The sequence below is a fragment of the Eulemur rufifrons genome, chromosome 16 (genome assembly GCF_041146395.1).
Source record: "Eulemur rufifrons isolate Redbay chromosome 16, OSU_ERuf_1, whole genome shotgun sequence".
Classification (NCBI taxonomy): domain Eukaryota; kingdom Metazoa; phylum Chordata; class Mammalia; order Primates; family Lemuridae; genus Eulemur; species Eulemur rufifrons.
The window spans coordinates 4,508,122-4,521,600 of NC_090998.1; the positions used below are offsets into that span (position 1 = coordinate 4,508,122).

A 13,479-nucleotide genomic window follows, 5' to 3' on the forward strand; every position below is an offset into this window, starting at 1 on the left:
TCCTGGATAGACCCAATACATACTCATATAAAATAAGATTCTAGTGATAAAAGACTAATTAACTAAAGGTTATGTATCATTTCCTTCTTTCATCTGTGCCTCAGCCATGGCAATATTTACCAGGTCTTCTTCTTCATTCCCAAAAAGTTAAGAAGTGAGCCGTAATGTAGGATATTAGCCAGTTTATCTTGTCTAACTGACATCAATCCATTCCAGAATGAAGTGGTTCACCCACCCAAGCCAATGTTAGTATAAAGTGTGTTCTGCCCTTTCTGTATTCTCCCAGATGCTACACACACCGGCATTGCCACTGTTCAGGGAAAAAGTAGATCATCTCAACACATGGCAAGACCTGAGATGCCATCTTCTTGAACCATCTCATTTGGGGTTTACTTTTCACCATCTTTAAGGAGAGAACCTGCCTAGGGGCAGAATGGCTGGGGCTAATAACTTTGCAAACTGTTCATGTGAAATGCTACTACTCCTTTGAAACAAGATCATCATATAGAGGGTTGGGAAACATGAATTATTAGTATATGTGACTACTATTCTTTGATAAAGATATTTTCTAACAAACTGCATTTTCTGACAGGAAGCTTCCAAAAAGTATAGTTTACTAAAAAGTATTCTTTCAGAAACATGTGGCTTGCTGATTATCTACCAAGTGCATTGAAAAACTTCATCCTCTATGTCTGTGGTCCCCAACCCCTGGGTTGCAGACCGGTATTGGTCCGTGGCCTGTTAGGAACTGGGCCACACAGCAGGAGGTAAGCAGTAGGCGAGCGCGTGAAGCTTCATCTGTATTTACAGCCACTCCCCATCGCTCACATCACTGCATAAGCTCCGCCTCCTGTCAGGTCAGCAGCAGCATTAGAGTTTCATAGGAGCGCAAACCCTACTGTAAAGTGCACATGCGAGGGATCTAGGTTGTGCGCTCCTTGTGAGAATCTAATGCCTGATGGTCTGAGGTGGAGCTGAGTTGGTGATGCTAGCACTGGGGAGCAGCTGCAAATACAGATAATCACTAGGAGAGAGGTCTGACTGCACAATAAATGTAATATACTTGAACCATCCCAAAACCATCCCCCAGTCTGTGGAAAAATTGTCTTCCATGAAACTGGTCCCTGATGCTAAAAAGGTTGGGGACCACTGCTCTGTGTAAAGCCTTGTGTCTGGTTCTGTTTCCGTACTGCTTTAAAATTAGCACCTGTATAGAAGACTAAAAATGTCTATTGGACACGTTCTGCCTAGACTGTAGCAGAAGGATAAATGTCAGGACCCTCTTAAAGGTAGCTTATTTGCTTAATATCATTTTAAAAAAGGTATGGTTAGTCAGGAGTAAGAATCTAGTGGTTTTAACTCTTGATAATAAAAAAGGGGCAGAAAAACAACTTCGGTGAGAAAATAAACATTACATATTTGGTTGCATCAACCCCCTACTGGGACAAACCCCCTTTACCACTTCTGGGCCTTGGTTCATCCAAGGGAATTTCCTAAGGTTTCACCACCTTACCCAACCACAACCCACTACGCACTGTCATAAAGACATTACTCACAGAAATCGGGAAAGAACAGCTAAAGGACTAACCTGTGTAGCAACCAAATGTACTTTTATTAAGAAAGCTTCTCACCCAGGTTTTATTTTCCTCTAAGCAATAAACTGCTGATGCTAGCACCTTGAAACTGGAGGGGATGAATCCAGCATGTTGTTCATGGGATACCTAAAAACATGTCCCTACATCACAGATGAAATCCAAAGTGGGGCTGATTTCTAAATTATTATTAGATGACCAATCTGTGAAACAGTCCATGAAATCAGAAAATGGCAGAGGCAATGTCCATTAAGGAAAGAGTTTTCTGACAAAGACACCAAGAGAAAGGTCATTCAGCTAAACTTTGGTCTCGAAACTATCACCAGCTACCTATGACTTTCTCACTTAACATCTCAGTTTGATCCTTAAAATAAAAAGGTTCCTACCTATTTCAAAAGACTGATGGGATGAACACAATTGCTAAAAAGTGTTTTGTGCTCTTTAGAAGATAAGTATTACATGAACTTAAAATATATGACAATCTTACATACATTAATATATATAAACATATAAACATGCCTTTATAAAAGGCAATGTTGCTCAAGATGATTTTAAATCCTGAATTTTTATAGAGGTATTTTTGTGTATAACAAAGAGGATTTACTTCACTGTTTGCAAATGTATCAACTAATCCTGATCTTCAGAGCTATAGATTTTATCATATCAATATACTAAAACACACAACTATTAGGGAAAAAAACATACCTGCAAAGTCTATCTTGTAGCTGAATTTGGAAGTAGTAAAACAAATGGAGCCACAAGGGTTTGTTTTGAAGCTTTTTTCGATATCTTCACTGCTAACTGAACACTGAATGTTGGTATCCGGCTTTAAGACAAACCAGAAAGTGTCATTTACCAGCTGTTCACATTAATGACTTGGCCACAGAGGTGCTACTGTGGTCACAGCGACAGGGAATGGAGGGACAAAGGAAACTTACTAATCACCTGTTCTAGTTCCCAGCACACAGGGAGGTTCACAACTAAGCCAGCATATTAAAAATGGTTTAAGGATTTCCAGTGAAGAAACAACAACTGGTCACGGTCCCCTTCAACAACTGGTTATAGTCCCTTTTTCCAGATTATTACAATTTTTACAAATTATTCCAATAATTACACTAAGTGGCTCAAAGGAAATCTTCTTTAAACAGCTTGGTAAAGTTAAAAAAAAAAAAAAAAGACTACAGGTTTTTGAGTATGGGTTCAAATTTCAGCTTAACTAGCTGTGTGACCCTGGGCAAATTACGTTAACTTTTCTGAGTTTCACTTTCTTTGACTTTAAAACAGAGTGTTAACACCTGTTTCAGAGTGATTGTGAGGGTAAAGGAGAAAATAAATGTGCAACACCTAACATAATACCTGGCGTACAGAAGGTGTTTAATATGGATTTGTTCTTCCCTTTCTCTCTGTCCACCAAATCAAACTTCGAGTTGCTCAGATGTACTGATACCATGCAACTCTCAGTCACATTCACTCTCTGTACACACAGTAAACACATACTGTTTCTTCTAAATAAATGATTGTGAAAACCTGGGGAAAAGAAAAGGAAAAGGACCAGAAGAATTTCTAACTTTTCTTTTAGTTAAGCTATTTGATTTCCTTAAGGTCTGATTTCAAGTTCTGCGCTCATACTCATTTTATACATCAGCAAGATGTTGCTAAGTGGCTCTAAATCCCTTCTGTGAAATTCAAGGAAAGGACATACCTGAAACATGTGCCACTTCCCACATTCTGCCAAGTAGAACCAGCCCCACTGGGTGTCTGATGTGTCCATGTCATCTATTTCACTCTCTGTTGTTTTGGAAAAGAATTCTTCTGCTTTGTGAAACATCTCCTGAAAAGCCAGAAAGAGATGAAGGAAAAAGTAATTCTATTAATAATAAATGTACTTCTTATAGATCATTTTACTTCATTACAAAGAATGGCGCTCAAGTGTCTTTCCCACAGCAACACTTTAAAAACAGCATTCTATCTTGCATATTGACTCCGAAGATAAACACTTAACATGTTGAATATCATTGCTTGACAAGTCAGGCAAATAATAATCATCCTAGGTAGGATACACTGACACCTATTAACCATTTAAGTAAGCTATATCAACATCAATAAGTACTTCGGGTTTTCAATATAGCTCCAAGAAATTTTAATTTTATCATATGTGCATGTATTTGGTCAAAAGGATCCATGCCATCCCAACTAGTTAAGACCAAAAGCATCTAATTTATGTTTTAAACAGTCATTATTTCATTTAATGGCATGGAATAATATTAATATATGGTGTTGAGTACAAAAGAAGTTTACAAAAATAGAAATAGTATGATCCAATCGTAATAAATGCATGTCTATATTTACCCATGTGAATATCTGTGTATGTGTGTGTATGAATATATGTGTGTATGTATATACACACAGAAAAATGTCTGGATGTATTAATACATACAACAATTTGTCATCATTTTTGTAAGCGTTAGGATGAAAATAATAATAGTTAACCTTTATATGGCTCTTACTGTGCAAAGTACAGTTCTAAGTACTATACAGATGATAATTCATTTAGGCCTCTCAACAACCTATATAAGTACTATTATTCACCTAAACTTACAAATGAGGAAACTAAGGCACAGAGAGGTCACACAATGAGGAAGCCAAGATTCAAACTCAGGCATTCTGGCTCCAGGGTCTGTGCACTTAGCCACCATGATATAGTACCTTATACTTCATTATACATGATTTTATAATTTTACTATACCAATTAACTTATATACACATTCTTTGAAAATTATTAAGCATTCTTGGTTGGGTATTGTAATGAAGAAGTCCCTAGAAAGGGAACAAAGAGGCTGGTTAAAGAAGATTAAACTTAATCTGGTATTCAGTTTCCTGTCCTTATTCTTTAAGAGTTTTTAAATCATTAACTTAAAATTTGCATGACTAATATATAAAAACATTCTCCCTGCAAAAAAATCAGAACATTTAAGATAAAACTAAAGATATTTTTGATCATCACTTCCATTCCTGGTACCTTCTCACCTTGCTTCTTTCAAAGTTAACCGATGTTATCAATTTACTATGTATCTTTCAGATACCTCTGTGTGTGTGTGTGCACGCACACACGTGCATGTGTGTATGTGTATATAATCATATACACACATACAAACCTATATATGTTTTCTTAAAAATTTGATTTGCTATATCTTTGATTTTTTTATAAAGAATACGTATTACTGATTTGGAAAATATTTATTTTTAATTTCATTATATAAAATGTCCATCCTATTTCTAGAGGCTGTGTAACCTGGGATAAATTTCTATTCCTTGTCTAGGCCACAGTTTTCTCTTTGCAAAATGGATAATTAGACCCTTGATTTCTCTTTGGGTTGTTAAAAATGAATGAGATAATGCAGTAAAGTACCAACTATGGTAGCTGAGCTCAATGAAGAGGTTTGTTATTTTTTATTCATGTTTGAAAACTCCAAAGAATGCTTTATGATTATTTTTTTTTCCCTTCATCTTTTAAAGTTGATAGGTGCTAAGAAATAGAAAAATAGAACACCCTAGGATCAAGAGCTTCAGGTTTAGGACCGGCTATTTACCTTCTATATTTTAACCACATAATAAAGACAACGATTTTAAATTTAAGATCAACTGTCCAGTTAACTATTCACAACTCCCGCTTCTTCCTTCTATGACTGTTCATGTCATTTGGCCATTTCACTGTGAGGGAAAGAGAAAGCAAGAGTGACTGAAATTGAGCTTTTCTTCTGAAAATAACCAGAAAAATTTAGAAGGATAAGTTTGAAGGTAATAGTTAAGATAAATATTTGGTTTATGAATTCTTTTTTTTCTCTGTTAGAAAAAGGTATGGAAAATAAAAAAGTACTCTTCATATGGCATACATGCAACATGTATGTTCTGCTATATAACATTGTCCCTAAGTCCTCGTTTTAGGGAAGTTTGCAAATGAAAATGTTTTTAGCAAAGTCCTTTGAGAACTTTCTGTCATAAGTAGCATCAGACTGGGACCTAGGACAGATCCATCTTAGATTTACCACTATTTTAGAGACGATAGCCCTTTAGACAGGAATCACTGTATTAAACATTTCTAAAGCACTTCAAATTTTATAAAATTTTTTGTCAACTTATACTTTTTCTTTTACAACCCAACATGCAGGAGAGAGAAGTCATTATTTCCCAATTAAAGTCAGGGGAAAAAATCAAAGCAGAGTACGCTACAATTATTTTGTCTAGAACCACAGCTTTAGCGTACAGAGAAGATTAAAGAAACACCCAAGGCCTTCTGAGCGCCAGTTCTTCCCACCGCCTCACGTGCACACATGGACAGTCATTTATTCTCTCCTGTCGCCAAGGCTTAACTGAATTGCCTTGCTTCACAGATGCTCTGGCTTTCTTTCAAAAGACGCATTCATAAAGCTAAATCTTACAATTTTCTACAGTAATTTTCTCTCCAAACAAATGGTTATTTTGCATAATTAGGCTCAAAGAGTAAGTCAAATTTAAATTAATAACTTTGGAATACTATTAATATAATCACAGTAATAATGGCTCTAGGCTAGAATACATTTATAGGTAATAAAAAGAACAAGCACAAGTTATAGGCCATGGAGTAGGCATTTAATAATGTTAGATGAATGAACTAGTTCAGTAATAATGTCATATTTTTCCTGTTTTTAACTGGAAGATTATGACACTTCCTGCACAGCAGGCTGTGAAGAAAATAAAAAACTAATATAAAGTGGCAAAGGATTTTGCAAATTTTCAAATGCAATTGGTACACTGGTAGAACTTGTCTATAATGTTATTTACAGACCCTGCGAATAGTCAGCCTGGATCAGAAAATCGAAAAGCTGTGTGGAAAATGAGTTTAAAGTCAAAATCCTGAGGAAAATAATGCTGCCTTCCAGATTGGTTACAAGTTTTCTGATAAGTTTATTACAACAAAGTATAATTTATTTTCTTAGTATAAATATGATACCTTGAGGAAATCATATTTGGTAATAAAAATTTGCTTGCCGCTACATAAATAAGATTCAAAACCTGATATTAAAAGCATAAAAATGGGCCGGGTGTGGTGGCTTGTAATATTAGCACCATGGAAGGCCAAGGTGGGAGGATTGCTTGAGCTCAGGAGTTTGAGACCAGCCTACGGAAGAACAAGATCCAGTCTCTACCAAAAATAGAAAAAATTAGCTGGGTGTGGTGGTGTGCGCCTGTAGTCACAGCTACTCAGGAGGCTGAGGCAGGAGGATCCCTTGAGCTCAGAAGTTCGAGACCAGCCTGAGCAAGACCAAGACTCTGTCCAAAAAAAAAAAAAAAAGGAAATTGAATCCCCCCTCCTCACTACCCCTTCATATAAAAATTTTTTTTAATTAAAAAAAATGAAAGCATAAAAATGGAGCAGAACTTCCAGAATGACAGTGTGAAGAGCCCAGTGGACTCTTTCTCCCCAGCAAAACCACTTTTTAAAAACTGTTAAAAGTAATTTTTTTTTAAAAATTTAGTCTCCAGAAATTGTCCTAAGGACACACAGCAAATGGGGAAACATTCATTCAAGAAAATTTACTAAACCTCACATCAGGTGAGAGTGGCATTTGAGTAACTATCTGTAATAACCCCATCCCACCAGTTCTGTGTTATTGAATCTCTTCCTCTGGTGTGTGCAGCCAAAAGACAGGGGCTCCTTCTCCCTCCAGCTCCAAAACTGTGGCTAGTTTTACCCTGGGAAGGACAGGATTCTGTTGTTTCTCATCCCTCTGCTCAGATGTGCAGAAGCTCCATTCTGGGCAGATGACACAGGACCCATCTCTTTCCCCCTTCCCCTACTCATCTCCCACTCAAGTGGTGAAAGGTCTATTCCAGGTCCAGCAGGCTGAGAACACTGGGTCCTGACCGGCACCACCTCAGTTGGCTCCCACAGTAGAAATTTCATGCCGGGAGCAGCAAGCCAAGAAGACCAGGGGCTGTTACCACCACCCCAGTGCCCACTCAAAGAAAAGAAGGGAAAAGAAGGCTCCCACTCCCAGCTCCAGGTGCAGCTCCACAGTGATTCTGCTCAGGGGAAAAGGCAGGTCATAAGGACAAGAGCTCCTTATCTCTGCCAGAGAGGACTGACTTTATTTTGGACAGAGGGTAGAGAAGCCCAAGCCCAAGGGCATTATTGAAAACAGTAGAGATCTTGATGAAAAACAATTAAGGAAGACTAGTACTTCTAGTATAAGCAGAATGGCAGAGCAGGCAGAAGTTTAACACAGAGAAAGAACCAGAGATAATCAAGAAGAGCTCAAGAGCTCACGGGCAAGCCTTGGGAGTTGGAGAGGCTATGCAAAAGCACCAGGCTGCATCCACTCAACAGTGATCAGAGCAAGACAAAGGGCAGACTTGAAAACTTTCATTCATTTTTTTTGTGTAAAATCTCAAAAGCACAGTCAACTGAAGCAAAAATAGGCAACTGAGATTACATCAATCTTTTAAAAAGCTTCTGCACAGCAAAGGAAATAACCAACAAAGTGAAGAGACAACCCACAGAATGGGAGAAAATATCTGCAAACTACCCATCTGACAAGGAATTAATAATCAGAATACATAAGGAGCTCAAATAACGCAAGAGCAAAAAAAAAAAAAAAAGAAAGAAAGAAAGAAAGAAAAAAGGCAATCCAATTTAAAAAGTGGGCAAAAGACCTGAATAGACATTTCTCAAAAGAAGACATACAAATGGCCAACAGGTCCATGAGGAAATGCTCAACATCACTAATTATCAGAGAAATACAAATCAAAACCACAGTGAGATATAATCTCACCCCAGTTAAAATGGCTTTTATCAAAAAGACAGGGAATAACGGATGCTAGCAAGCATGTGGAGAAAGGGGAACACTCACATCCAGTTGGTGAGAATGTAAATTAGTATAGTCAGTATGGAAAACTGTGTAGAGGTTCCTCCAAAACTAAAAATAGAGCTACCATATGATCCAGCAATTTTACTACTGGGTATACATCCAAAAGAGGGACTCAATACATTGAAGAGATATCTACACTCCCATGTTTATTACAGCACTTTTCACAATAGCCAAGATATGGAATCAACCTAAGTATCCATAAATGGATGAATGGATAAAGAAAATGTAATATATACACACAATGGAAGAGTATTCAGCCATAAAAAGAAAGGATTCCCAATAACATGGATGGAACTGGAGGTCTTCATGTTAAGTGAAATAAACCATGCACAAAAAGACAAAAATCACATGTTCTCATATGTGGAAGCTAAAAATGAAGATACAGAGTAGACTGGTGGTTACCAGAGATGGGAAGGGCTGGGGGAGGAGAGGATTAATAGAAGTTGATAATGAGTACAAATATACAGTTAGATAGAAGAAATAAGACCTAGCAGTCTATAGATCAGCAGGGTTACAATAGTTTACAATAATCTATACATCTCAAAATAGCTAGAAGGGAATAATTTGAATGTTTCTAGCATAAAGATCAATATTTAAGGTGATAGATATCCCAATTACTCTGATTTGATCTGCACACATATAATGTATTAAATTATCACATATATTCTGAAGACATGTACATCCATTATGTATCAATTTTAAAAACAGTATGTATTTAATTGTATCACTAGGCCTATAACATACAGAATTGTAATATATTTGACCATCACAGCACTAAGGAGGCAGGTGAGAATAAAGCTATATTGCAGCAAGGAAATTACACCAGATAGTAACACAAATCCACATGAAGAAAAGAGAATCAGAAAGGGTAAGCAAGAAGGTTAATGTAACAAACTATATATATACTTGCTCTCCTTTCTTCTAACAGCTTCTGTAAAAAAGGAAGATTATATAAAGTAATGATAATAGAAACGTATTTTTGTGTTTGTAACATATATAGACATAATATATGTAGCAGTATAGGTTGAGCATCCCTAATCCAAAAATCTGAATCAGAAATGCTCCAAAATTGAAATTTTTTGAGTGCTGACATGACACCACAGATGGAAAATTCTATACCTAACCTCATGTGATGGGTTGCAGTCAAAATGAAGAAGTACAACACAGTTTATTCAAGGGAAAAAGGACCTTCCCAGCCTCTTTCAGCTGTGATATATCTTTTCCTCACATGTATGCCCAGATTCCCCCATGCAAGCAAAAGGTAATAAAGTGGCACATGTGTAGGCCGGACACAACAATGGCAGGTTCCTTAAGATGCCCCCAATGAGGCCAAGACCTACCAGCATTACTCACTGTATTTTTTTGTTTATTCTCTGTTCTGTGGTAAAAAGATATTGTTAAGAAGTCAAAAAGGCCTGCAGATAGCCCTATGGGTCATGGTGATAAAAAAAAAAAATGAAGCGTTTATGTTTATCTTTAGGACAGAAAGTCAAACTGTTGGAGAAACTGAATAGTGGTGTAAGTGTGAAACATTTTACAGAAGAGTATGGTGTTAGGATAACCACCATACATGAGCTGAAGAAACAGAAGGATAAACTGTTAAAGTTCTATGTTGAAAGTGATGAACACTTTCTTGAATAGCATGCTAGCAGCGTGAACAGAGGCATGGGTGTGCAGATCTTCAAAAGGAGTTTAGCATGAAGGACGTCATATATGCTGTTCCCAATACTTGGAATACAGTTACTAAAAACACAGTTGTTCATGTCTGATACAACCTCTCGTCTGTGACTATGTTCAGTGATGATGATGAGTTCAGTGTGACTTTGAAGAAATTATATGTCAGATGAGAAAAAAATGATGTATGACCTCCTTACATATGGATATATATATATATATATATATATATCTTCAGAGTCCACCAGTAAGTTTTTAACATTGATAATGAGGCTCCAGTTGTTCATTCATTAATCAATGGTGCAACAGCTCAAATGGTCCTGAATCAAGATGACTGTAATAACAGTGACGATGAAGATGATGATGTTAATACTGCAGAAAATGTGCCTACAGACAACATGATGAAAACGTGTGATGGGCGTACTGAAGGAGTAGAGCAAGTCTGCATTCATACCAGAACAAGAAATCATGTCAATTTATAAAATCAAAGAGAGACTTCTAAGACAAAAACTAGGGATGGGGCGGATGACTCTGGAGGAAACATTTTAAAATGTGAGTGAATTAATCAATAAATTTCCAGATCAGATTTTTTAAAAATCCAGCTATATGTTGTCTACAGGAATACATTTCAAATTCAAAGATATAAATCAGTAGAAAGTGAAAGGATGAAAATATATACCAAGCAAACAATGATCATAAAAAAATTTGGAAGGTTCTAACTTCGAGTGTCATCTTGGCACCTAAAACATTTTGGAGCATTCTGGATTTTTGATTTTTGATTAGGGATGCTCAACTTGTAGTACCCTAATAAGAGACCCCAGAGTACTTTCCTGTCCTGTCCACCACGTAAGGACATAGCAAGACAGTGGCCATCTGTACACAAGGAAGCAGACCTTCACTAGACAATGAATCTGAGGGAGCCTTGATCTTAGACTTCTCAGACTCTAATACTGTGAAAACTAATTTCTGTTGTTTATAAACCACCCAGTCTGTGGTATTTTGTTATACGTGAATGGATTAGGCCCAAATGGATTAAGACAGAAATTGTTACCAGAAGTAGGATGCTGCTCTATCAAATACCTAAAAATGTGACAGTGGCTTTGGAACTGGAGGAGTTGTGAAGTACACGCTAGGAAAATCCTACATTGCCATAAGTGGACCATTAAGGGCAATTCTGGTGAGAGCCCAGAAAGAAAAGAGAAGAGCTTTAGAGGAAGCCTCAATCTTCTTAGAGAATACCTAAGTAATCCTGAACAGAATGTTGGTAGAAATATGACCGATAAAGGCCATTCTGATGAAGGCTGAGATGGAAATGAGGAACAAAATAGATACTGGAAAAAAGACAATCCTTGTTATACAGTGGCAAAGAACTTGGCTAAATTGTGTTCATGTTCTAGTGTTTTATGGAAGGTAGAAAAGAACTTACAAGTAATGAAATTGGATATTTGGCTAAAGAAATCTCTAAACAAAGTGAGCACCCTGGCTTCTCCTGACTGCTTATAGTAAAATTCAAGAAGAGAGAAATAATTTAAAGACAGAATTGTTATGCAAAACGGAATCAGTACTTAAAAGATTTAGAAAATTTTCAACCTGTCCGTATTGAAAAGAAAGAGAATGTCTGTTCAGGAGACAACACTAAGGGTGTGGCAAAATGACCATTTCATAACATTAGTATGGGTATGAACCATGGACTTAATCAGCCACTCCAGCTGGAAAACTGCCAGTCTGAACTGAAGAAAAAGTGCATAGGAAGGAATGAAGGAAGGGTGTTGGACTTCTTGGATTTTATAGGATGGTACCATAAAGCTATTTAGCCACAAATGTGTGCTAGTCTTAAAGACAATGGAAAAATGACCCTAAAAGCAATTCACAGGTCATCAGGGCTGCCTCTTTGATTCAAAAAGGGGGACCATGCCTGGCTTTCAACAGGCCAGATGGCCCACGAGGGTCGGACCACTCAAAGCCCTGGGGTTGAGACCACTCACCTTCAGTGGGTCCAGAAGGTAATATCTCCACCCCATTGGGCCTGGAAGGCAGACATCAAGCCAAACAGGATTATTTTCTGGCCTTAAGATCTCATGGGACTTGTCACCCTGTTCTTCTTTCCTTTTTCTCACCTTTGGAGTAGGAATGCTATCTATGACTATCCCACCATTGTATTTGCAAAGTATGTAACATGTTTGGTTTCACAGGGTCACAGCTGGAGGAGAATTTGCTTCAGGATAATCATATCTTGAGTCTCACCCATATTTGATTTAGATGATATTTAGATGAGATGTTGAACTTTACACTGGTGAGAGGTAAGACTTTCGGCTGATTGGGATGGAATGATGTATTTTGCATGCAAGAACATGAATGGGAGCAGGGGCAGAATACTATAGACTGAATGTTTGTGTTCCCCCAAATTCATATGTTGGAACTTTAACCCCAATGTGATGATACTTGGAGGTAGGTCATGAATGGGATTAGGGCCCTTTTAAATTTTTGCCAGTCTCATAGATAGATGTGGAGTATTGTGGTTTTAATTTGCATTTCCCTAATGATTAATAATATTGAACATCTTTTCATGTACTTATTTTCCATCTGTTTATCTTCTTTGGTGTAGTGTCTGTTCAAATCTTTAGCTCATTTTTAAAAATTGGATTGTTTTCTTTTTCTTGAGATGTGAGAGTTCTTAATAAATTCTAGGCACAAGTCATTTATCAGATACATGCTTTATAAATACTTTCTCCAGTCTGTGGCTTTTTACTCTCCTAACAGTATGTTTTCAACGTGAGAAGTTTTCATTTTGATGAAGTCCATTTTATCATTTTTTTCTTTTATGGATCATGGTTCTGGTATCATAGTTTAGAAAATCTTTGCCTAGCTAATGCCACAATGATTTTTCTCCTGGAAACCTCTAGTTTTAGGTTCTGCATTTAGGTCTATGGCCCATTTTTATTAATAGTTAATTTTTATATGGTGCAAAGTATGGCAGGAAGTTCTTTTTTTTCTTTGCATATGGGCATCCAATTGTTTCAGCATCATTTGTTAAAGCAACTGTTCTTTTCCCACTAAATCTTACCTTTATAAAAAAATTCAGTTATCTATGTCTGCAGGTCTATTTCTTGATTCTATTCTGTTCCATTAATTAATTTCCCTATCTTGATGCCAATACTATACACTGTTTAAATTGCTGTAGTTTCATACCAAATCTTTAAATCAGGTAGTGTTAGCTCTCCAAATTTGTTCTTCTTTTTCTGAATTGCTTCAGCTATTCCAGGTCCTTTGAATTTTGATTGGGCTTGCATTGAATCTATCAATCT

General features: G+C 36.9%; 1 protein-coding gene across 2 annotated transcripts in view; it reads right to left on the reverse strand.

The window, feature by feature from the left end:
- The window catches only part of PARP11 (poly(ADP-ribose) polymerase family member 11), a 41,008-nt gene that overhangs the window by 13,673 nt on the left and 13,856 nt on the right, over nt 1-13,479 (reverse strand). Inside the window, exons 2-3 of one of the 2 annotated variants that reach the window (XM_069490612.1) lie at nt 3,295-3,423; nt 2,298-2,418 (exon numbers count right to left, since the gene is read on the reverse strand). In XM_069490612.1, the coding sequence (XP_069346713.1) occupies nt 2,298-2,418; nt 3,295-3,423 (250 nt within the window). Of the gene's footprint in view, nt 1-2,297; nt 2,419-3,294; nt 3,424-13,479 lie in introns of those variants that run through there. The other variant, XM_069490613.1, reaches the window with a different exon arrangement.